This window comes from Neolamprologus brichardi, chromosome 3, assembly GCF_056152115.1.
Source record: "Neolamprologus brichardi isolate AB-2024 chromosome 3, ASM5615211v1, whole genome shotgun sequence".
NCBI lineage: Eukaryota > Metazoa > Chordata > Actinopteri > Cichliformes > Cichlidae > Neolamprologus > Neolamprologus brichardi.
Genome location: NC_142106.1, coordinates 38,024,014 through 38,047,157, shown reverse-complemented (window position 1 = coordinate 38,047,157; position 23,144 = coordinate 38,024,014). Strand labels below are relative to the sequence as shown.

At 41.9% G+C, this 23,144-nt stretch overlaps 1 protein-coding gene across 9 annotated transcripts in view; it reads left to right on the top strand.

The window, feature by feature from the left end:
• The window catches only part of LOC102783746 (adhesion G protein-coupled receptor L3), a 257,526-nt gene that overhangs the window by 66,948 nt on the left and 167,434 nt on the right, over window positions 1-23,144 (top strand). For all 9 annotated transcript variants that reach the window (XM_087837411.1, XM_087837393.1, XM_087837405.1 and 6 more), the window contains exon 3: window positions 2,445-2,682. In XM_087837411.1, coding sequence (XP_087693537.1) covers window positions 2,628-2,682 — 55 coding nt within the window. In that variant the 5' untranslated portion in view covers window positions 2,445-2,627. The remainder of the gene's footprint in view (window positions 1-2,444; window positions 2,683-23,144) is intronic.

The following is a 23,144-nucleotide window of genomic DNA, read 5'->3' as shown; positions in this document are numbered from 1 at the left end:
GTTGCTAGGTCTGCTAAATGTTGGCCAGCTTATCTAAGGGAGTTATCCTAAATCCCCCTCAGAACAAGTACCCTTGAAACGTCAGCACCATAATGTATCATAAGGCTCCTTCTGGAATACAAGACGAGCTGGCAATGCTGGACTAGCGTTCGGCCTTTTTTCTCCCCCACCCCAAACCCCCCGCTTTTTCTACGTTGAACAGGGTCCAAGCCTTTCTCATAAATATGTATTTTATGATGTGTTCTTTTGGCGCGCGATGCCAGTTTCAGTACCTGAGCCCACACTTTTTTTTCTTCTTCTACTTTTTTTTTAGAGAGGAAATTAACAACTGTGATAGTGTTCTTCATTTAATGTGATAATTTCTTAAGTAACACCTGTGCAAGTAGTTGCTTAATAGGCTGTGCTGTGAGATGTGCCGTGTACGCTCTCACTAGCACACACAAATTCTAATTGTCTCCATCCCACTGAAAAAAAGCTGTCCTGAGATATAGGGGGGAAACAAGCACATGCCAGCAATCCTAGCTTTGAACTTTGTCATATATATATATATATATATATATATATATATATATATATATATATATATATATATATAAAATTATTATTATTTTAATATTTTTAGTCTGCATTTTCCCAAACCTTATCCTGCTATAAAACTCAGCTCCAATTTGCCGCTTGGACAGAGTGATTATTCCTGGAATAATGTATTTTTGATTTTGTCAAGGCAGTCTCAGCATCTGATTTGATGTCGTATTTAATTTAGCTCTCTGGCAGCTGTCAAAGTGTTTTATTAAAAGCACTGTTTACTCATAAGGACGTGGCTTTGATCAAGCACGCTCTTTCACACTGCTATTTTAACTTCTTTAGAGTCCCACAGTCATTTCTGCATGCACTGGACGGAGCGAACAGTACACCAGAGGGTGGTTCGGTAGATGGTGTCCAAACTCCGGTTGAGTTCACTCATGGAGGCCTGCCAAGACTTTGCTAATGAGCACTTTTAACCTCTAATATTGCCCAAACGGCCTTCCTATGCAGAGACAGATGAAAGGCTTCTGTAAAGTCCATTAATATCTGTTCAAAAAAAATCTGATTAGCCTAATCGTGGCTTTTTGAATTAGGATTAAGGGCTAGATTCTGAGATGGGTTGAGTCGCCACTGCTTGTACAGCTTGGGAGCTGATATGGAAAATCTGATAAACGTGTTTTACTCGTGTAACTTGAGATTCTTATGTCAGTCAACTTCCCAAGTGCCGTGTCCTTTGACGCAGCGCTTGACCTTTCGCAACCAGATTTTTGTCCCTACCGCAAAGGAATTAGCTCCCCTATAATATTGAATGTAGTACTGACAGCCTAATGTGCACCAGTGGCGATTGTGTAATGGATGCCAGGATTATGTGCACTCTTTGACTTGTGTCGTTTTACAGAGATTACATTTCTGCAGCAGATCATGGCTGATGGTGGATAATAGAAGGGTTTTGTAGATGAGGGGGGATAATCATTAAAGCTGATTTAACTTTAATATCATGGTATTTGTTTTATGGGGATCATATTATGAATCGCATCAGATTATATTGTTGATCCTTCTTTAACCGTGCACCCTATTATTCATTCAATCTCACTGTTATGTTACATATCTTCATTTTGAATAGTGGCACAGTTTTCAGGAATCGCCATGCAAAACATATTTGATGTTTGCAGCTCATTTTATGCTAAGTAGCACTAGCTTAGCAATGACATCCTCTGTCAGGAGTGCACTCACGGGGCCCTCTCACGGTGTTAGAGGAGGTTGAGGGCAGCTCTGCTTTGTGAACTGTTTTGCCGACTCGAATTTTGGAAAGAAGCCCAGTAGCACAGCAGAAAAATGTCCATAGGTGCAAAATCTCAAACTGCTAAGTTATGGTTCTTACCCGCAGGAAAGTGAAAACACTAGTGCGTTTCTTATGTCAATTGCCATCAATCCTTGAGAGAATACACGAGGTCTGGAGCACATATGCATAACCAATTCTCCAAACACAGCAGCGTGTGCTTCATTGCTCAGTGTTCGCCTTTCTGTGGGAGTGATTTGTTGGTAAGGTGTAAGGAGTTAACACTTCGATGAGCAAACAACAACAGAATATCCAAAAATACCTTTTGTGGTTTGCGCTCTCTTAGTGTCTGGTTGATCACGCCTGGTATGAGTTCATAAGACTGCAGACTGAGCAACTTGCACTGTGTCACTCGATGGCGACTTGAAACCCACAGTGCCATAAGGGCTGTGCATAAGGATTTATCAAGCCACGGGCATCCATCTGCCACGCTTCGTACTGGAAAAGACAACAGTCCGATTGTTCCTGTAAAATAATGACTCACCAAGAAGTTTTTTGAGATCCCAAACCTCATTTACTTCCTGTCTTCTGTTCAGCTCATAGGCATGTTGTTTTTTTGTTGTTGTTTTGTTTCTGACAGACTTTGGAAGGCATCTGGAATCCGAGCAACAAGGCTTGCTGCGGTCCTGTGGGAAGTGTGGCGCAGTGGAGGGATCGGTGCCATAAAGGAAGCACCCAGCTGGGGCATTTGCCAGCAAAACACTGAGTACTGAACTTATCTGGGACCTTCAGCAGCGGGCGGTAAGAGGAGGAGGAGGAGGCCATGTTGACCGCACGCCTGCTAGTCCTCGCCAGCCTCTTCGCACCAGCCGCACTGGGTGAGTTTGGCTCATTAAAGCAAGTGTTTGTGTCTGTGTGGATGTGCAGATGCGGGCACAAATCATGCCTCTTGCGTTTCCTGATTGGCATGATTTGAAGCTGTATCAGAATTTCATGTGTTCACTACTTAAGTGCCAGATTCTGTCAGCCAACTGCAGTAAAAGCCTCTGACTTTATGTCTGTCTTGTTTTCGCTGTCTATGCAGCTCCTCTCACTAATTAGCAGTTATTTTTACTCCCAAAACTCGCAGAAACTTTTTTTTCCCTACACTTTTCTTCTTTTGATTTTTCTGTCTGTTTTTTTTTTTCTGTGATTTTTCGATCTATTTTTCGATCTGTCCCTCTTACTCTTGGCTCCATCTCTTGCTCTCCTGGCAATAGAAAAATGAACTGAAATTATTTTCAAAGAATCACTAACGCCGCGCTGGCTTTGTGGCGTACGTTTAGGATTGTGAAAGTTGCAAGAATTAGGGAGTAAGGGAAAGAAGAAAAAAGGAGATCTTTTATCACTTCATGAATTAAGATCTTAAGATTAATTTGCAAGGTCTTTCTTTTACCACGTCTCTGTAAACGGAAATCGCAGCGTTTCCCCTTGGCCTTCTGTGGATTGTTTCAGAGGCAAAGTAAATGAAGTCATTTAAATTCAGATTAAAAGTAGTCAGTGGTGGTGGTCTGGTAGCTCGGGGTGTGGATGCGGCTTGGGTTTAGATGTAGGGAGTGACGGGGAGTGGGGCAATGGCCCATAAAAATGTTAATTTAATATGGCGAGAACCATTAATGGGAGATTTGAGGCTAATTGAATTGTTTTTGTGCTGTGATATCTGTGGATGGGATGGGATTGTGTGTGTGGGGGGAGGGCAGGTAAAAAGCACACTTCTTCGTTTTTCCTTAATGCTCAGAAGAAGGTCAGGAGGCCAACAATACGTTACAGGCTACATCCGTCTTTAGAGAGATCCATTGAGTAAAGGTTTAGGCATTACCAGGTAGTCGAACTGAAAATGAAAATTCATTTTTGCAAAAGAAAGGACTATTTATAAAGCTGTCTCGACTCCCTCCTTTGAGGAATGCAGGATGAACTCGGTGCTGTGTGGGTAAGAGCTGTTGATGATTGCCACTATTGAAAGTCTGGTGGGAAGGAGTGCTAATGATGGCGAGCTAGGCTTCCTTTTTCCCAGTGGAGCACTGTTAGCCTAGCGTTCTAGGTCCTGTTTTCGGGTTGAAATACAAACTTGTCGGCACAATGGGACCTCGCAAATGTGTAGTGGCACTTGGTTTAAATAATTGGTGATAGTAGTTGATAGCTACTGAAACGTGGGCTTGTTAAAAGAGGGAGGCGTGGGACAGGGAGCATTTTTCTCTTGCATTTTTGCAACAATGCGAGTGGCCACTGGGACCGAGGCTGACTGGTAGCACTACGGCTACCTCCTACTGTACTACCCATGGGGGCCACTCACATGATCATAAGCATTAAGTTTTAACACCAACTCCAAAAGAGGGTTCATTGTCATTTAGGTTAATTTGAGAATTTAAAAATAAAAAATATCAAAGTGCTTTAACTCCACAGCTGATCACAGATGAGTAACGATCAAAACACGTACTGATAGAAATAACGGATTCGTGAGTTTCCCCTGAATGCCGGCAGGTAGCTAACACATCCAGACATGAGTATGGGACAAGTTTACCCTAAGCCTTTATGTTTGTTCCTTAAAAAATATAACCTTCTGAAAATCGGATGATTATTTTTGATAATAAAACAAGTAAAACAAAGTGAATAAGAGTGCATTTGGATAATAAAAACCAGGGTGCCTTGCTCAATTAGAACTAAAGGCAAGCGAGCAGCTTTTTATAACAGTGTTTTAAAAAGGTGGGTTGCTCCAAAGATCAGGAGCCGCCATTGAAAATGCTCTATCGTCTCTGCTTTTATGTCTGAATCTAGCAGTTTTCAAGAACAGCCTAAAATATTTATTAGCGAGGGCTGTTTGACATCATAAAAAAATGATATACATAGACAACAGGAGCCATTTCCTCCTTATAACACAACTTATTCTCTATTGTATCAAAGTAGATTTTGTTAAAATAAATGACAGTAGTAAAATAAAATTCAGTAAACTGGTGTGCGATCAAGCCTCAGCATAAATGTCAAAGCACACACACTAATGCTTAACTAATACTGTTACGAGCAGCACAAAGGCACTCATATATCCATATACAAGCAGCCATATTTAGAGCAGACACTCTGTGTGGTCACTGTTGTTAGTCCCTTTGACCTTTCATTTGATTAGCATTGACTGTAAAGTGCTGCTTAAAATAGATATGTCAGTCAAGCTGCGCAGAAGCACCTCTTGGGCTATCTGTGTTAAATTCTGCCTGCATCAAAATCGGCTGCTTTTCACCTGCAATTAATTCTCTTAAAGCGGCAGCTTTACTGGAGGAATCTCCCGTCTTTGGAATGAGAGCGTTTGCACGTGTCGTCATCAGAAAGATGCATAACGATCGTCTGCCGGTTGGACAAACAACTGTAGGGTTACACAGACGCAGCCCATTAGAAAGCGTCCCCGGGGGTGGAGGTGAAGTGGTTGAAATAAGGCAGACATCCGAGAAATGTGGCTGAAACGTGTCAGCTGTAGACGCCCTGTGACGTTCAGTTTATGGAAAGGAAGTAAGGTCTGTCTTTTGCGTGTTTTAGCGCCGCCATAAATCCAGTATACTTCACATTTTTTGAAGTGTTTTTCCCCCCAAGCATAACACGACTGCATTTTCCTTTCTTTTTCTTTTTTCCTCTCGGCTGCATTTATTTTATGTCAGTATGGTGTGAATAAGATTGGAGAAAAGCGAATTCATCAGTCTTAAAATCTGTTTGCGACCATTTGAAAAAATGGTAAGCTGCGGGGCTCGCGTGATTTCTCGTAAACGGGCCGAACCATGCGAAAACACCTTCACAATCCTTTAAATCAATCATCCTGCTCTCTCTGTGATCAACCTCTCCTTCTTCGGTGACATCGAACTCATAAACCACCGACTCCGTAAGGCAAAAAAACAGCCGCACTGGTGCATTTCGTAGTAGATTTAGTGGCTGACACCCTGTAAATAATTTGACATGTTCATCAAGAGCAATCATTTAATACTCAGCCTCGTTCTGATGCTATGAGCAGACGTGGCCAGATGTTGCCAGTGAACTGTTTTGCAGCTGGGGGAAGCTTGAGAGGGAATATTCACCACAATGTCATTGTGCATGTTTCACCCTGAGAGTGTTGGAAATGTGTACTCTGGGGGATGCTGGCCTACTTTGGCATCTATATTCCCTTTTGTCTGAAAGTCAGGCACACGCAACCTCGTGCGCGCACTTGCTGACTAGCGTCAAGCAAAAGAAACTAGCACCGTTCCCACTGACACACATGCAAAGTCGCACTTTTAATAATCACAGTACACATGCACGCTGATGCATTCGCCACTTTAGCCTAAGAGGCTGAAAGAGAAGCCCAACAGTGGCCTTTCTTGTCTTTTTTTCTTCTTTTTTTGCTGTTGAGCAGAATGAGGAATATTTCTGGACAACCGTCACAGCAGCGAGATTAAAAAAGAAAAGAAAGTCAACGCAGAGAACGCAGCTTAAGGAGCGTTAGGGATGCGTGGCTGTTTGTACGTGGGTGGCTCTTTGTTTGCTTGTATGCGAGTGTGTGTGCTTCCCTATCATCTTCTGGTTTGTGTGTGAGTGGAGCTACAAAGTCCGTGCCAGATTAATAAAAAGTTCCATCCCTGATGCTGTCACGGGGGCTTGAAAAATAGGCAGAACCCAACCTTGGCGTTGTTTCGGTAAGATCAACTAACAAAAGGAAAAAGCAATGTCCCGAACACTCGAGCCATGCCAGAGCGGCGCATTAATCATGCGTTTCTGTGCATGTAAAATCCTTTTGGATGACTTTTAGATTCATTAATATTGCCCCGTGCAATCGGAGACATCGCCGTGTTATAATGGATGACGGCTCAAGAAACAAGTTTAGGAGACGAAGAACATGAAGTCTGACTCTTGGTTGTACAGTCAGATACAAGCGCATGCATCAAGCGTGGAACCAGATATCATCCTGCTGGGTGAGGAGGGGCAGGGAGGGGTTGGTAGGTAATGAGGAATGGATGAGGCAGCAAGACAGATGTGTGCCTGCCACATCTGTTCAGCGTTTGTTAGGTGTTGCACTGGTAGGGTAGGTTTTTGTATCTTGCAGAACAATGTTGGGTAATTGGCAGTTCTGCAGATGAACATACATAACGTCCGTCTTGCCTTTCATGCATGCCTGCATTCTCTTGCAGGCCTTAAACAAAGCCTCTCTTTCTCACATTCCCGTATCATCATTAATATGCTAAGGTTAGCTGTGTCTAACCAAACAAGAGCATTAAACTCTGACGTCAGGCTCGCTGTTCCCGTACCCGATCCACTTAATTAATCTTCTACTGCCAGGGCACTGACTCCATCCGCCAAGGCATCCCTGGATTTGCCTAATTTGCTTAATTAATTAAACAAATGATTTATTTGAGCTCATATTTCAAAGCGGCAGAAAGTTCTTTGTAGAGCCTACTGAGGCATGTGCTGTTGTGTTGTGACTGCGAGATGCCTCTTCAAGCATTGCAAATAAGTGGGCTTTGGAGTGGGTGGATGTCAATCATTCATTTGCACCAGCATAATGTACATGCATATACAGCACTTTGGGGCAGGGATAAATTATATATGCATTAGAAGGCGACGTTAGATGAAGAAAAAAACCAAACAACAGGACTTTATTTAGACAGGCATTGTGTCGCTTTGGTAAGAGTAAATCGAGAGTTCGACGATTGTAGCTTTTGTACAGCAGTCTTCACTGAATGGTTTTTGTGGTATGAGGCAGGTATCGGCCTCACATGTAATAAGCAATCACAAAACAAACATGTCTATTCATTATTTAAACTTTCAGGTCAAGCCAGTATTCAGTCCTTTTGAGTTTATCGAAAGAGCCCATTCCTATTATCTACCATCCATTTTGCATAGCGTATCCGATATCAGTTTATTTTGTCTAACTCTATTGCATATTTTTTTGCATGGGTGCAATCCACCCATATTATTTGTATCTATTTGACATGCAGCCAGTCATAAGGACACTGACTAGGGATGTCACCAGAACTGATATTTAACCTCCTAGGACCTGGTGTCCACATATGTGGACATCACATTTTCGGTTATTTAGACCAAAATACTCAATTTTGCTCTACAGGGGCCTGATATCCACTTACGAGGACATTATACTGCTACTGTTCTATCGAAATTTTAAATGAATATCCTCATATGTGGCTCTTATTTTTCTTAGAAACAAAAATCAGGTAAAAAAAAAAAAAGGTAATTCTTTGTTTTTACATTCATCAGGACCCAATCAGCCCAAATATCAAAGAGAAATTAAAAATGCATGCCGTGGAAGAGTTCGGGTCTTAGGAGGTTAAGGTACACATTTTCACTCCCAAAGTGTAACATTTCACGCTAGGTGACAAATCGTCGGTATATTACGCTTCCGGGCACCCAACACGTCCCTATATTACGAGATCGGATAAATTAGGAAACGTGAGAACCGTTTGGAATGAATTTACTCATGTACGTTTATTTGACTTAAATTGGAAAACACAATCTAACGTCATTAAAGTGGTGGTTAAGGTTAGGGTTAGGGCTGTGATACATGGCTGGAACGTGTATTACCACGGGAGCGTCATTCTAATGGATTTCATCCATAACCCTGTGCGTAGCATAAGAACGCGGATGGTCACCCTTCGTGTTTGAAAATTTGTTGAGATATTTTAGCATTAATCAAGCTGCCATCCCCCTGAGTCACAGTAAAAACTTTTAGTTCCAGCTCTAATTTTTGTTAGGGCGCAGTCCTTGTTGTGCAAAACGGTATGCCTCAACGACTCTGGGCGAGGCGAGTATGGCTTTTAAAGTATATATGTGCTTATTTCTAGCACTTGAGGGAAGTCTTGACTTCATTTCAAAGCCACGGATTTTAATCAAATAATAAAGAAATAGGTGAGAGGTTTTTTTTAAAAATTGATATTATAATAAAAGTTGGATTGCTTTGAAAATGGTTTTCATGATATACTTTAAAATGCCTCTGGTTGAATGCATTAACAGGTTTATTTCTCTTTTTAATTTGCATCCCTATTATAGTTTTACAATAAACCCCACAAGACTTACTAAAACAAACAACATGCATATTTGGACAAATCAAATTTTACACCCACCCTAAGGATGGGTTGCACAGCTGCCACTTGAATGACAGCTTATTTCAAGTTTTCACTTTTAGTTTCAGTTGTTAGGACGTGTTGCATCGTTTGAATACAAGTTTTTCAATTAGATTTAAATATGCAGCGCTGAAAGACTCGTCATCTTTGGATTCGGTTGAATTTTCCACGTCCGCGTAATATATTTTGTGTGGCGTTTGGCATCAAACATTCCCTTCTCTTTTTATGTCCTTCTGTAATGAGTGAAAAATCAATACCTGCTTGATATGGGGAATAAAAAAATGGCCCTTGCTGCCCGTGGCATCTGTAGTGACGGCTTGACATTGCCAAATTGCTGTCAGAACGTGCAACCCAAGAGGAATGAATGACAGTAACATTAAGAATGGCAGGGTGGGGTTAAATACCTCTCCATGTTTTATAGGTGTCTGCACCGGGACCTGTGTATATCTTCCAAATACATGAATTAGAATCTCAATTCACTCAACCCACTTGCACAAGCATAATTTGCTAAGCGCTGAATGATGCCATTTAAAGTGGACTTGGAGCTGGCCGAATGGTGTTTAATGAGGACAGATATTGACAGCAAGGTCAAGTGGCAGTGGATGTTAGTTTACATTAGACTGCATAATGTGTATGTGTTTTGTAGTGTCCGGAAGGCTGGAGGGAGAATTGCTAAGTAACCCCGCAGCCCAGCTCGCACAGCAGAAATGGTGGGCGTAGAATACCACAGGGTTTCCCACACTGCATAACAGCAGGGGTCAGGGAGTAATTTAGGGTGTGGGCGGAATGTGAGGAGCAGGAAGGCCAAAAAAGAAACCAAGCAGAGAGACAATGCACTGACCCATGCTTTACCCAATTTATGAAATTAATGACCTTTTTCTTATTTTGTGAAATCCATGTTTATTCCCATCGTCTGTGGAATAACTGTGCATGTGCTGTGCATGTATGTGAGATACGGGATTTGTATTCTGATGGCACATTAGGTGCAGTGACAGACTGTGCATGTGATTACATGTAGCGATATTAAGACACTGCAGTGCTGTATATGCTAATCTTTCAGCTTGGAAGGATTGTCCCCCCTCCTCCTCCAAGCACTGTTTCCACCATAAGGCTTTCACAATCACGGATGAGGGTATGATGATGGTGGTGAAACTGTGTCCCAACCACCCACATAATGAATTGCTGCTGCAGCAGTGCATGATTTAAACATGCCTTGAGGCATACTGTACGCATTTTGTTAATTACTCAGATTACAATCTGTCATTCCCAAGCACATGTTGCTAATAGTATGAGTTGATATTTGCATAGATGTCTGTGTTTATGTGGTTGGGAACTGGGATATTTCCATCTTAATATCTTTCTGTTTATTAGTTCCTATTTATCTCTCTAAATACACGGTTCAAAATGAGATCAGCATTCTGTTCAACACAATTGAGATTTGATATTTTTACCTTCTTAAAAGTAAATAAATGATAGCAAAAGTAATCATTGTAATCAATTTGCATCCTATTTGGGCTTTAAAGAGAACATTTTTAATTCAATCCTAAAACTTACCTCACAACAACTGCAGCTGTTTAGTTAATAGCTAAAAATGCTTAGCTATTACAGTCTAGCTAAACGGCCTAGCTAAACAGCCTAGCTAGACATTCTAGCTATTAGCTAGGCTGTCTAGATGAAATTACTATTCTATTCAGCACAGCTGGGATTTGATAGTTTTACATTCTTAAAATAAAAAAGTTGATGCTAAAACTAATCATTGTAATCAACCTAGCTTTTAGCAAGACTAGCTATCACTGTTTAGTTAAACCGAGACGGTCTACTGAGTCTAGCTAATAGCTAAACAGCTAATAGCTAAACAGCCAACTTGCTACCAGTGTCTTTCACATTAAGGGCAGCCCTGACCAAGTTGTGGTGTTTTGGCACTGGTGGGCGACGCTGAGGTCTCATATCAGTGGAACATGTTGCTCAAAGGTCACAGTAGCAAATTTTCAAGTGCTTTTTCTGTTGGCCCAACCGAGAGACATTTTAATTTTCTGTTGATAAAGAAATTAGCATAACGGCTCCCTGTTGCCAAAACAAAAAAACAGCCTTGCAAATGAAGAGCATATTACAGTAGCCTTATTATGTACAGTACAGTACAATGAGGGAATGTTAATTTGTACATTATCAGTACATCTTTTGCTGCATGTGGTATTATTGCTGTTGTTCAGCCTTGTAGGAGCAATTGAGAGCATTAGACAAATGCAGAGGAAAGTACAGGTGCCTTCTTTTGTGAGACTCGGAGGACGTGTGAAGCAATACCTCCTTTATTTGACCAACAAAGGGAATAATTGAAAAACAAAAGTGGCAACAGATTAATCAGCCACTGCTCCTTTTGATCTCCTTTCCTTCCCTTACGCGGCACTTGAGCTAACAGGGTGAATTTTAATGTATTCATTCACAAACAAAGATCCAATGCCATTTTGCCTCAAACTCAAGTTCACCACAGATGCAGCAGCCCAATTATAGTCAAGGTAGCATGGGACCCTGCTCTCTCTTCCCTCAGCTCTATCATTGAATAAACCAACCATGCACAGTGAATCAATATTGAGTATTGTAAAGTGTGCATTTATAGCAAAAGTGTAGGGGGGATCAAATGATACCGTGGCACAGATTAGCCCATGAGAGCTCGAGAAGAACAGAGAGGGGTAAGAAGCGATAGAGTTAGTTGCGTGGGGGTAGGGACGATACTAGACCTTGGCCTTCAGTATAGCCCAGTGGCCTTGTAGAGGAATTCAATACAGCCATTGACAAAAGAAGGCTTCCATTGTAGAGGAACCAGCCTCCTTTGGGAAGCTGGTCCATTTCCTTATTAATTGTGCTCTCATTAAAATAAAAGGAAGGAGGGAGGGGAATGGATAGCCCGAGAGTAATGGTAGCTCCTCAGCGTGGCCTCCTTGTTTGGAAGGATGCCAGGGTCAAGTAGTTTACAGTTCCAGTGCTTTGCACTGGGTGGAAAATACAGTGTAGTTTATGCGTTTTATGTACTGCATGAGCAGCGCACACACACACACACTCCCTCTCCCTCTTTATTATCTTTCTTTCAAACCCTCCCACACAGAAGGACACAAATCTTCCATAGTGCTCCCCTCCCGCTGCATCCTCTGCAGATGTACAGTATCCAAGGCTCAAGGGGTCACAGCTTGCCCTGAGTCTCACACCACAGCTGTTACCCACGGGAGGAGTCGTCTGTTTAGGCCATGGATCACTGATATCCTGACCGAACAGACTCCCCGAGATAGCCCTTGACTCTGTGCTCAAAGTATAATTCCAGTTTATTGCAAACTGGGTCATATTTTCAGTAGATTTATCAGTTATGATAGCACAGCTCCGGACAAATTAAATGCTGAGATCTGGGAGTACGGCAACAAGTCGTAGAAAAAAAGACAACCCCCACAAGCAATCAGAGAGTCTGAAAGCTTTATTTCAGACAGGTTATTAAAACACCCTCATTTAGACAGAAAAAATGGACGTGAGCACAGCCAAAATGCTCACAATAGCCCTTCTTTATGTAATAATCTGTATACAGAAGGTTACAGGGCCAGACCAAGAGGACGGCCTATGAACTGCGATGAAAACCTCTTTGGTCATCTGGCTTCTACTTGTTCTTATCCAGCTTTTAGCATCTTTTAATAATGGTGTGGTAGCGGTTCTCTTTCACATATGCAGGAGAGCGTCTGCATCAGAGCGTGCAAAAGCCAGGATAATTGAAAACACCGAGTTGCAGTGAACACCGAGCGTAGAGACTAACGTCAAGAAAAAAACAGGAGAAAACGTCCAAGGACCAACTTGACCAGCTGCAAATGTAATTGTGCTCATCCACACACTGCAGGCAACGCACATTTTCCAAAACCTCTCGCCAAAACACGAAAGCGTGTTATTTACCTCGCATCGCTTCACACGCCGCTTCTGGATTTAGATTTATTGTATGTGAAATCTGGTGTTGTAATCTTTTTTTAATTTGGAAGCCATATCCAAGCATTAGCATTTTTTTTTTTAAATTTCTCTTCAGATATTTCTCCTGCTCCCTATTTTTGGCTTGATTATATTATATAATTGCACAATCTGCAACGGCTTGTCAGCAAACTGCTCAAGCAAAATGCAGAAATGAATATGTTAAACACACTGTAAATGAAAATAAATCAGAGCGTTTATCTTCCAAACATCTTTTACGCTTTGTTTTTTGCCCCCCCCACTCACACTGTGTCTGTTTTATCTCCTTCCTTATGGGTCCACAGCTTGTTGCAAGCTTTGTTTATACATCTGATAGCTCTTCAGTGTTAAGTGCGGCACATACAGCTTTTTTTCGGTTCGGTCAGTCTGCCGAATGTGTTACCCTCTCTGAGATGGAGAATACCATAGTGAAGATGTCTCCTTTTTTAAGAAGTTGGAAAGGGGGGGAGGCAGAGGGCAGGAGTCATAACTTTCACAGACATTTCCTTATCCCTGAGACCCTACAAAAGACCAACTGTGTCAAATGAGAAAAATTGCAGGTGCACATTCCCCAGTGGTGTACTCCCTCTTGCCTCCCACTCTCCGCACACATATTAGGCCATGCAAGCACACACACACAGACAGAGGCTGTAAGAGGAGGGTGGGGGATGGAAGTAGATCCTTTTTCACTGCGATAATACACTCCTTTCTCTGCCGTGATATGGACTGAGGAAAGGCTTGAAACCGGAGAGGCAGAGTGAGAGATGTCACTCCGCAGCAGGCGACGGCATCGCATCGCATGCCATTTTTATAGGCCCGCTGCAGATGTTTCCCAGTTGCACGTTAGATCTGCCATACAATGGGGTGCATTCTGTATTGAGGTCACGGTGGGGATGGCGGGGACCACCCTTCAACTGAGCGGTCGGGATTTAAATCCTAGCCTAGCCTCCCATCTGACGCATTACTCTTATCATGGATGAGCTACATGGATGAGGAACGATGTATCTTTAATGTTTTTCTTCAAAGTCCAGAGGATACCAAAAGACAACATCCACCCTAGCTGTAGCCTGTTATTTATCATGTTTATTGTACAAGCTCTGTAGCTGCAGTGCAAGCAAATACAAGCATAAAAGAATAATGTTAGCTTTTTGTTCTTCTTTTATTTAGTTTAGGAGTTAACAATCCAAAATATAAACTGGTATTGGCCCCAGAGATGTTGCAGGGCGCCCTCTGCTGGATAAGACATGCAAAATCAACCCTCATAGCATAGTTGAAGGGTGTTTCTCCTGTCTCTTTCTTGCTTATTTAAAATTTTCATGTATCGCCTTTAGAAATGCTGATACCGATTTATCGGCAAGTAGCTAATATCGGCCTGTATGTCGAGCCCATCAATAATATTTTATTATGTTCATTTTATTTTCAGAGCCAGAACCACAAATCATGTACTTTCACTGGACTTAACCAACAAGTTAGTATGTGTCCAATCAACATATCTTTTATCTTATATATTTTATTCATGCATATCCAGCACAGTACTCTGCCAAAACAGGCCTTTTCTTTTTTGTATTTAACTATTGTATTTCACAAAGGCGCATAGTCTCGCCTGCATGTTAATCCAGCAAGCAGTGAAGTAGTTCTTAATATTTTTGCAAAACTTTTTCCATTAAGCATTAAATTGTGAAAATTTTTGTGACCTTTCTAAGATATGTGTGAGAAACCTGAAATTGTTTGCAGGAGTTCAGCCTAAAAATAATATATGCAACCACTGAAGCCTTTGTTTCCCAGTAACAGGTTTACAGAGTAAATTAGTTGTTATTCGAGGTGCCATCCTTTCTCGGTGTGATATTGTAGCACACATCGCAGCTCCACACCTGCTCGCGCGAAGCCATGTATGGCGCGTTTTGCCCCAAATCTCACGTTCCCTGCTATTTCATACTTGTTGTCAGCTCTCAGTGTGCCACATGTTAAGAGTTGTAGCTGGATGACTCGATGCGTGAGAACCGCGTACACGTTACTTCATACATATTCAGAAGTCATTATCTCCGCACAATAACCCCACGTCTGATACCTGTCATTTGAAATGCAGAAGAAAAGACGATCAAAGGAGATCATCATAGCCGCGTGTCTCAGATGTAGCGTAGCCACCCAGGCTAATTGCAGCAGCAATGCCTTGATTGCATACATGTGGAATGAGATTACTTCTTCTTCGTGGGTGGTTAAAGAATCACTTTTTTTTCTCCTTCTCTTTTTTGTTTTTGGCATTCATTTCCAGCAGTAGATTTTTTGACTCCAACACCTTTTATCTCACTTTTTCCTTGTTACTTTTTTCTTCTTCACAAATCCACACTTTCCATTCTCTTCCCTTCTGTGTCCTTTTTACTTCTCAACTGGCATCATGTCAGTGCAAACCATTTAGCTTTGCTTCGAGCTAGCACAATCAGCCCTTAAGGCACTGTGACCCAACTAAAAGAGACCTTCTTTCTACTAGAGATGTGCGGTCTTGGTGGGGATGGGGGCGGAGGGGTGCTAAAATGTCCTCCGTGTTTGGCTCGCGCTATCCTGCAGGACAAGCTGGTGCACTGTGAAGGGACTGACGCCACTGAATCAGCGCTACACACTGTCGGTGGTGTTTTAGACACGCAGGGAGGAGGTGTAACAAAGCAAGCGGGGGGCCCGGTTTGAAAATTGTCATCCTTGAGCAGTGTCACATCCTTTAGGCTTACGCACCAGCACGATTCCCCAGGGTGAAACACGCATTGGATAATGTATTAAAATGGGCATATGTGCACCCAAACACAAGTGCACGGCACACAAGTGAATACATCACAAGGGAGGTAACAAAAGCAGCCAGATGCAGTTAAGTGCAGATACAGACAGCTTTTTAATCTGCTGATATCATCCGGCACATCGAATTGCACCACAGTATATAGGGCAAAACCCCCACCGCCATCCCACCCACTCCCCCTTTTTCATCTCACTGTTATGTGTACTTATTCAAGTATCTTTAAGATGCATATTTCAGATGGCTGCTTATAGCTCAACTAGCTTAGGTACTGCATGTGTGAGAAAAAGGATCTTTTTTATTATGAAAGCGACTCCAATGATACAAATAATGGGACAATAGGAAGTCTCTGTTCACCTACAAACATAACAGATGCATATGCATGAAATTACATTTTAATTTTGTCATTTAAATAATTTCTTGTTCTTCATTATGTGCGTAAACATTAGAGCACCCAGCTTTAATTGGTATTAATTCATGCTTTTTGCCCTCGGATATTACACTGCGGTGTAAAATAAATAAATAAAATACTCGCAGAAGTGTGAGAAAGAGAATTGGCTTAGGTTTATTTCCAAACGCGCTCTGCCACAGAAAACAAATCACCACAATGTAATTCAGACTTGGGTCCTTGTACGAGGGTGCGTTTGATAAAACGGAATGCAAACAAGTTCACGCAAAGAAGGCGATGAGAGCGAGACTCCGTTTGCTGGATTTGTCTTCAAATGGCAGGAAATTGAAAAATGTTCACCCCGACTTGCTAGAAATTCCAAATAAGGGCAATTTTTTCATACCGCCTTAATGACACGCTCAAAAGGGAAATTACATCAACAGCCAATATGCTGTTTTATGTAAATACTTTACTCTCTTTCTCCTTGTTTCCAATTCAAACACACATTTGTCTTTCTCAAGCTACAGCAAATCACAAACTGCCGTGTGAACAGCAGATATGTTGCAGCGGCGGTGGTCGCTGTTGTTCTTCAGACTGCTGTGCACACCGTTCAGGATAAACTCGTATGAAATCTTAACCTCATTACGATCATAATCAACCGATTCAAAAATCGGGATTGAGCCAAAAGCAGAAAGTTAATATCAGTTTTGTTGTGACAGCTGGCCTTGTGCTAACCTGGTGGCCACTATGTTAGTGCTGGAGTTCAGCTCCATTTGCTCTCAGTATTGCACTATTAATACAGTTATAATAAGTAGAGCCCCAGGGATCCATTCAGACAGTGATATTGCCTGGGTTCCTATTCATTACAAGAGAAACACATTTTCTAGTGTTCTGTCATCGGTTGGTGCTATATTTTATGTGAAAGGGCCTTCTACAATACTGTGGGTTGCTATGGAAATGAAGTGCACTGAGGTGTTCAGATGAATGGTGCTGCCTAAAGTTAAGCAATAGATATTCAAGTGTCCTTTAAACCAGAGTGTGTATGCTGAGATCACAGATTTGAAGAATCAAACCAGTTTTATTTATGTAGCGCCAAATCACGTTGGTAGTCGGTTTAAGGTGCTTAATATTGTGAGGCAAAGACCCTACAATCAGATGACCCCCTGTGAACAAGCACTGGGCGACAGTGGGAAGGAAAAACTCCCTTTTAACAGGAAGTTTTTAACCTATGGCAAAACCAGGCTCAGTGAGGGGCACCCATGGGGGAAGACGGGGCAAAAGACACATTAAAAAGTCATTTTTAAATTTAAAAGTAAAATTTAAAAATGTAAAAGTAATTTATGATTTAAAAGCAGAACTCTCTTCATGGTAGGTATGAGCTAAATAAAGTAATATGGAATAATAATAACTGGATATGACAACTGTCTGGTTTGTCATCCAACACGTTTGTTGATGGACTCACACTTTAACCCTTTGACTTGAAGGCTTCAAAGATGTCACTGCAGTTATTTTTGAGACAAAGTAAAAATTAACTGCTAGCATTTAACTGACAAAAGTTTTTTAAAGTTTTTAGCACAGTTGTCTACACAGTAACAGTTACTTTCAGCTGCTCCATTATTCACAGTGGGGTCCTCACAGCAGGTAGCTCCACACATTTTATTTGGCAGATTTTTACGCCGGATGCTTTTCCTGATGCAAACCCGCCCCCCAAGGGATTTCTGTCCCCTCCTGGGAACAAACCAGGGATCTTTTGCTTATTAGGGGAATGTATAAACCACTACGCAATTAACTACCCTGTGAGCCATATTATTTAGCAGAGAACAGCATTGAAAAGTAGCCTAAAACGATCCTCTTGGTCAAGACCATGGTCAACAGGATCGGACCACTGATTGGAATTTAGTGTAGCTTACCAGATAGCATGGAGTCGGCCTCAAGAAGGAATCAATGAAACTGCCATTTATGGCCCCTTTGTCACCTGTTTTCAGCACAGGCTCATGGCAGTTTGTGAACTTGAATACTGATCGGTATACTTCTTTGTTACCAACTTCATCCAAGTGACAGTCGACAACCTCCGGCAACCACTTAGCAACCCCTCCGGGAATAAACATTTTTCCCTAGTAACAGGAGGTTGCCAGGGGGTCAGCGCTTGGTGTGAGTGAGGCCTAAAGTTTAGATAAAGCTCGTGGTTTGTGGTGAAATGCAATGGTTACCACGACCGCTTTGTTTCTTCACTTGCCATGGTCAGGACTCCCTGTTTTCTCTGCACAAAATATATACCTTAAACACGAAATATAACTCTAGTACTTGCAAATTTGTGCCGATAAAAAACAAAATGTGTGCATGAACACTGAAAAACAGATTAGTTATTCGTGACTTTTTGACATCTTATCAGGAGACTAGCCTTTCAGTTTAAAAGTGTCGCTGTTTGACCACAACTAGATTTTAATGCCTCATAGTGCAGTAAAAAAAAGAGATAAGTTTGCTTCTCTGCTCTTTCACTTAAGAAGAGGATGGTATCTCTTAAAACATACTCCTCAGTAAGAGCAGATGTTATGGGAGTGACCATGGAAACAAAACATTTTGTTTAAACCTCATAATGGTTTGAAGTGAAAGATTAAGTGGTGACAGCGATTACTGCATATGTCACTTGGAGTTATATTACCGTCAGTTTATATTAGCAACAACTGTGTTTCAGAATGTGATTACATTAGTAAAGGACTGCTATAAACATGGGTTTAAGACAAGTACAGCCCACCTCCACCCCAAAAAGAAAAACTGATACACCACTTGTACTTGCGTTTTCTTCGTCTGAACCACCTTTCCTTGAGAAGTTCACATTAGCAAGGTTGCACTGCAGTTTGTCTCAGTTCACAGCGCTAAACTTAGCTAAGCTGTTGCCTCCAGTATGCTGCTGGGCAATTCCATCTGATGATATGGAGCAAAAGAGGAGCAAGGGAAAGACCTCTTTCCCCGCACACAAGGCAAAAATCAGGCTGTTGTTTCTTTTCTTTGACCTCAATTACTAAGGGGGCATGTGTTGCTATAGGGGCATGTTGAGTCATGTCTGCTCTGGGAGGTGTGCGAGTATCTCCTATGTGCTTGTGTGACAGGGATTGTGTTTATTTAAGACTAGGAGGCAGCGTGCAGTAGGTGGGGGCCAAGGTGCGTTAGTCTTGGCTGCGATGTTCCCTTGAGTGATGCCGACACATCTGGGAACATTACAGGGAGGAGGGGGAGTGCGGAGAGGAAAGGAGAGGGAAATGGCAAAACGGTGTCAGAGGCGAGGTGAACAAAGTCGGGCTTGCTGGGATGAGCTGCCGCCACGGGGCGCAGCCCTCTCTGCAGGCTCACTTCTGGGTTGGACTGTCTGACAAAAGCGGGACCTCTGCGTGATTTGCATGCAGGAAAGGAAATTGGAAAGAATTTGTACTAGTACACTTGCATGATTACGGCTTCAAAATGACAATCGCTATTATGTGTCATCATTGTTCACTGATTTTTAGAAACAGACTTTTTTTTAATTGCACCGTCACGTAAACAGAACACCTCTTTAACGTCTTCACGTCTGTCCGAACCTTTGCACGAAAATGCAATTAGCCCTCATTATTCACCTAAATTCAGTGCATGTCTCAAAAGAAAAAGAAAACAAATATGAAAAAAGATAGTTGTACCAAAACATAACAGAGAATTAAAGTAACAGTGCGCTGCGTTCACCTTTACATCCAGCTTTATTCCTGTAAATTACTCTGTATAAGTTCATCTTTGCAGACAAATAATTTAGTCTTTCACTCCATTCACTATGCCTGCATGGTAGATATGAATGGTAGACATCGGCGTAACTTTGTGCTAAACATTGAAGGGGGTCAAGATCTTTGTCTAAATAAATAAATAAATCTGGGTTAATTCCCAGATGATTAAACATGCAACTATTTTGCTGGTAATAACTGAAACGAGTAAAGAAAATCAACGACCTATTTATGCAAGATAATTCATATTTTTATTGGGGGTCTGATTATTGAGGGGGTCATAACCCCCCTAACCCCCCTGGAAATTACGCCCCTGATGGTAGATACGAATAAAACTCTCTATTTTCTCTGCGACATTTTGCATACAGGACAGATTTTTTATTTATGCAGTGTCAAATCACAAGTACACTAACCTTAAGCCACTTTATACTGTAAGATAAAGACCCTACAACAACACAGAGAAAACCCCAACAATGAGACAACCCCCTTTGACCAAACATTTGGCGACAGTGGGAAGGAAAAACTCCCTTTTAACAGGAAGAAACCTCCGGCAGAAGCCAGGATCAGGGAGGGGCAGCTATCTGCTGTGACCGGTTGGAGTCAAGGGAAGGGAGATGAGACAACAGGCGCACTGTAGGAGAGAGCAAGAGATTAATAATAACAAATGATTATTAATGATTCAGTTTCTGATTAAATATCTTTGACACTGTGGAATCTTATTGGTTGGTGATTTCAGTTAGGAAAATCACCAACCAGATCAATACCGATACTGGTATCGGGTATCGGGGCCGATACTGTAAAATGTGTGTGTACTCATACTCGTAAAAGTTAACCGATACCATGAACCGATACCAACTTATTTCATTAATCAGAGGGTGGCTTGTCATTTCTGTTGTAGTTTTTTAGATTGGCCACTAGGGGGACATCCCGCGCTAAACAGGCACAGGGTTAGACGAGTCAGACTGGCGGCTCCAGAAAAAAAGAGAAACTGGAGGCTGCTGTGGCTAGGCTAAACAAAATGTCAGCAGTGTGGACCAGCACAGCCAACTTTAACTCAGGTTTTGGAAAAGCGATGAAAAATGTCAAGAGAAAATCCACGGGCAGTTAAAATAACAGAGGCTCTGACTCATTTTATCGCTCTGGATGACCAGCCAATGCCGGTTGTGGAAAACATAGGATTGCACCGTCTTCTCAGCATACTCGAGCTGTGATATGAAATATAATAAATAAACAGAAGTGCTTATTTTTCACTTGAAATTTTTTTGTGGTCATTTTTATTAAGATTTTATTTTTTATTGGCAGAGAATAAAATAAAACCTGTCTTCCAATTCATTGCATTTGTGTGTGTGTGTGTGTGGTAGAAATATCGGTTTTTGTACTCTGTATCGGCAAGTACTCAGATCCAAGTATCGGTATCGTATCGGTTTGAAAAAACTGGTATCGTTGCATCCCTAATTTCAGTGCGTCTTTTTGAGCTGGATGGATGCAGTGATGCGCTGTTGATGTTTTACACTTGCGAGCATTGCATTGTTTTTTTTTGGCCTTTATGCATTAATTATACTCTACCTGGTGTCTTCTCAGGGGGTTGAATAAGTTATAATGCGTGCTGCAGACACACAGCGCTCTTATGTGCAGTCTGCAAACATGCAATGGTGCTAAATCCAAAGTATTTCTATAAAGATCAGCTTCAAAGTAACAAGCTCTTTGCCTTTTTAGTTTTGTGAATGTCTCTCATTTTTAACGTCACTCATCCAGACCGTTCTACGAAACTTCAAGCGATCGTGGTCATGCAAAAGGGTTTTGATCATGTGACGACTTTCAAAACAACCTAGTTAATCTCAATACAAAGCAAAGAGTTCGTACAACGCTGCGAGAGAATCAGGGGCAAGCTGCGGAGGATTTGACCTCAGACTCTAATGTTGTAATTTGCACAGTAAAGTGTTTTTTAACGCAAGACCTCGATGGGACTTGCTTCCCGTTTCCTCATTCTTTTCTTGTCATGGTTACGCACTTAATGAATTGAAGTAGTGATTAATTAAATGGAAGTGCTCGTTGGATGGAAAGACACTTCACCTCTATGTTCTGAGTATGTGAATCAAGCCTTTATGGAGTGATGAGCCACTTGTATTTGTTACCGGCGTGTGCAAACATAAGGCTTCTGTCTGCTGGAAGTATATCACAGAGAGAACGGGAAGCTGCTGAGCTCTGCAGATTTCGCTCCACCTAGTGACCAATTTATTAACTCTTACAGTTATTAACTTGAACTGTGTCAATACTGCGTTGCGGTAGGAAAGAGGAAAATCACTTCCAGTGATTGCTGCGCCGTGGGTTGCGTCAGACAGAAGTTGCACGCGGCTTCTCATAAAAACATCATCACCACGTGAGGAGGCCGAGCCAATAAGCTGAAGTAGTTTATTACATCTTCACCGTATCTCTATCCCTCAGCACTAATTTGTTAACACCGAGGACCTCATTTCGCTCCGGGCAATCACAGCCAGTTTGACTGACAGTTTACAAATTTCCACTGAAAATAAGAAAAAAAAACCCAAAACCCCACCATCAGTCTTTTCCCCCCTCTGCTGGAATTTGCAAGTTCGTGGTGTGTTGCCAATTAATGTGCTCAAACATGCGCTGCTGAACGGGAGCAGAGGCAAAATGAATGGCTCGTTCATTTGGCGTGGTGAATGGATATCTGGGTGCTGTCACAATGAGTTATGCTAATTGTGCTTAGCGGCATCGTTGGTCAGTGTCAAAAGCCATCAAGTCGATTTGAGAAGTTTGTCACGATCATCCCCGTGGTGGGCTCATGGATTTATCATTACGGAGGTGTTATCCGTCATCCCGGCTGCAGGTTTCGATAAAAACGCCTTATCGAGTCCATTTTTTTGGGGTTGTTGTTGTTTTTCAAGTTCCAAAAACTTTTTTCGTTGTCCCGGAAGTTGTGTGACCGCCTCGATCGCTTCCGAGCCTCGCATTTTTCACGCTCAGCAGAAAAACGATGTTTTATTGATGCCGTTCTCTTAAGCGCTCCATCTGCGGAGTTCTTTGACAGTTCAGTTCCTGGATAATTTTGCACTCCCCCATAAAAAAAGCCTTTGAGATTTCTTCTGCCTTGGGCCATATGTAAACGTAATTTATTTGGGAGAACAATTTGCCTGAACTGTTTCTCACTTCAAGATAAATAATCCCTCATGCATTATTGAAGAACCTATCCTTTTTTCCCCCTTTTCTCCCAAGCAATTCACTGAAAAGCAGTCTTGTATGTGTGTGTGCGACTTATTCCACCCCCCCAACCACGTCAACTTCATGCCCACCAGAAAATGTC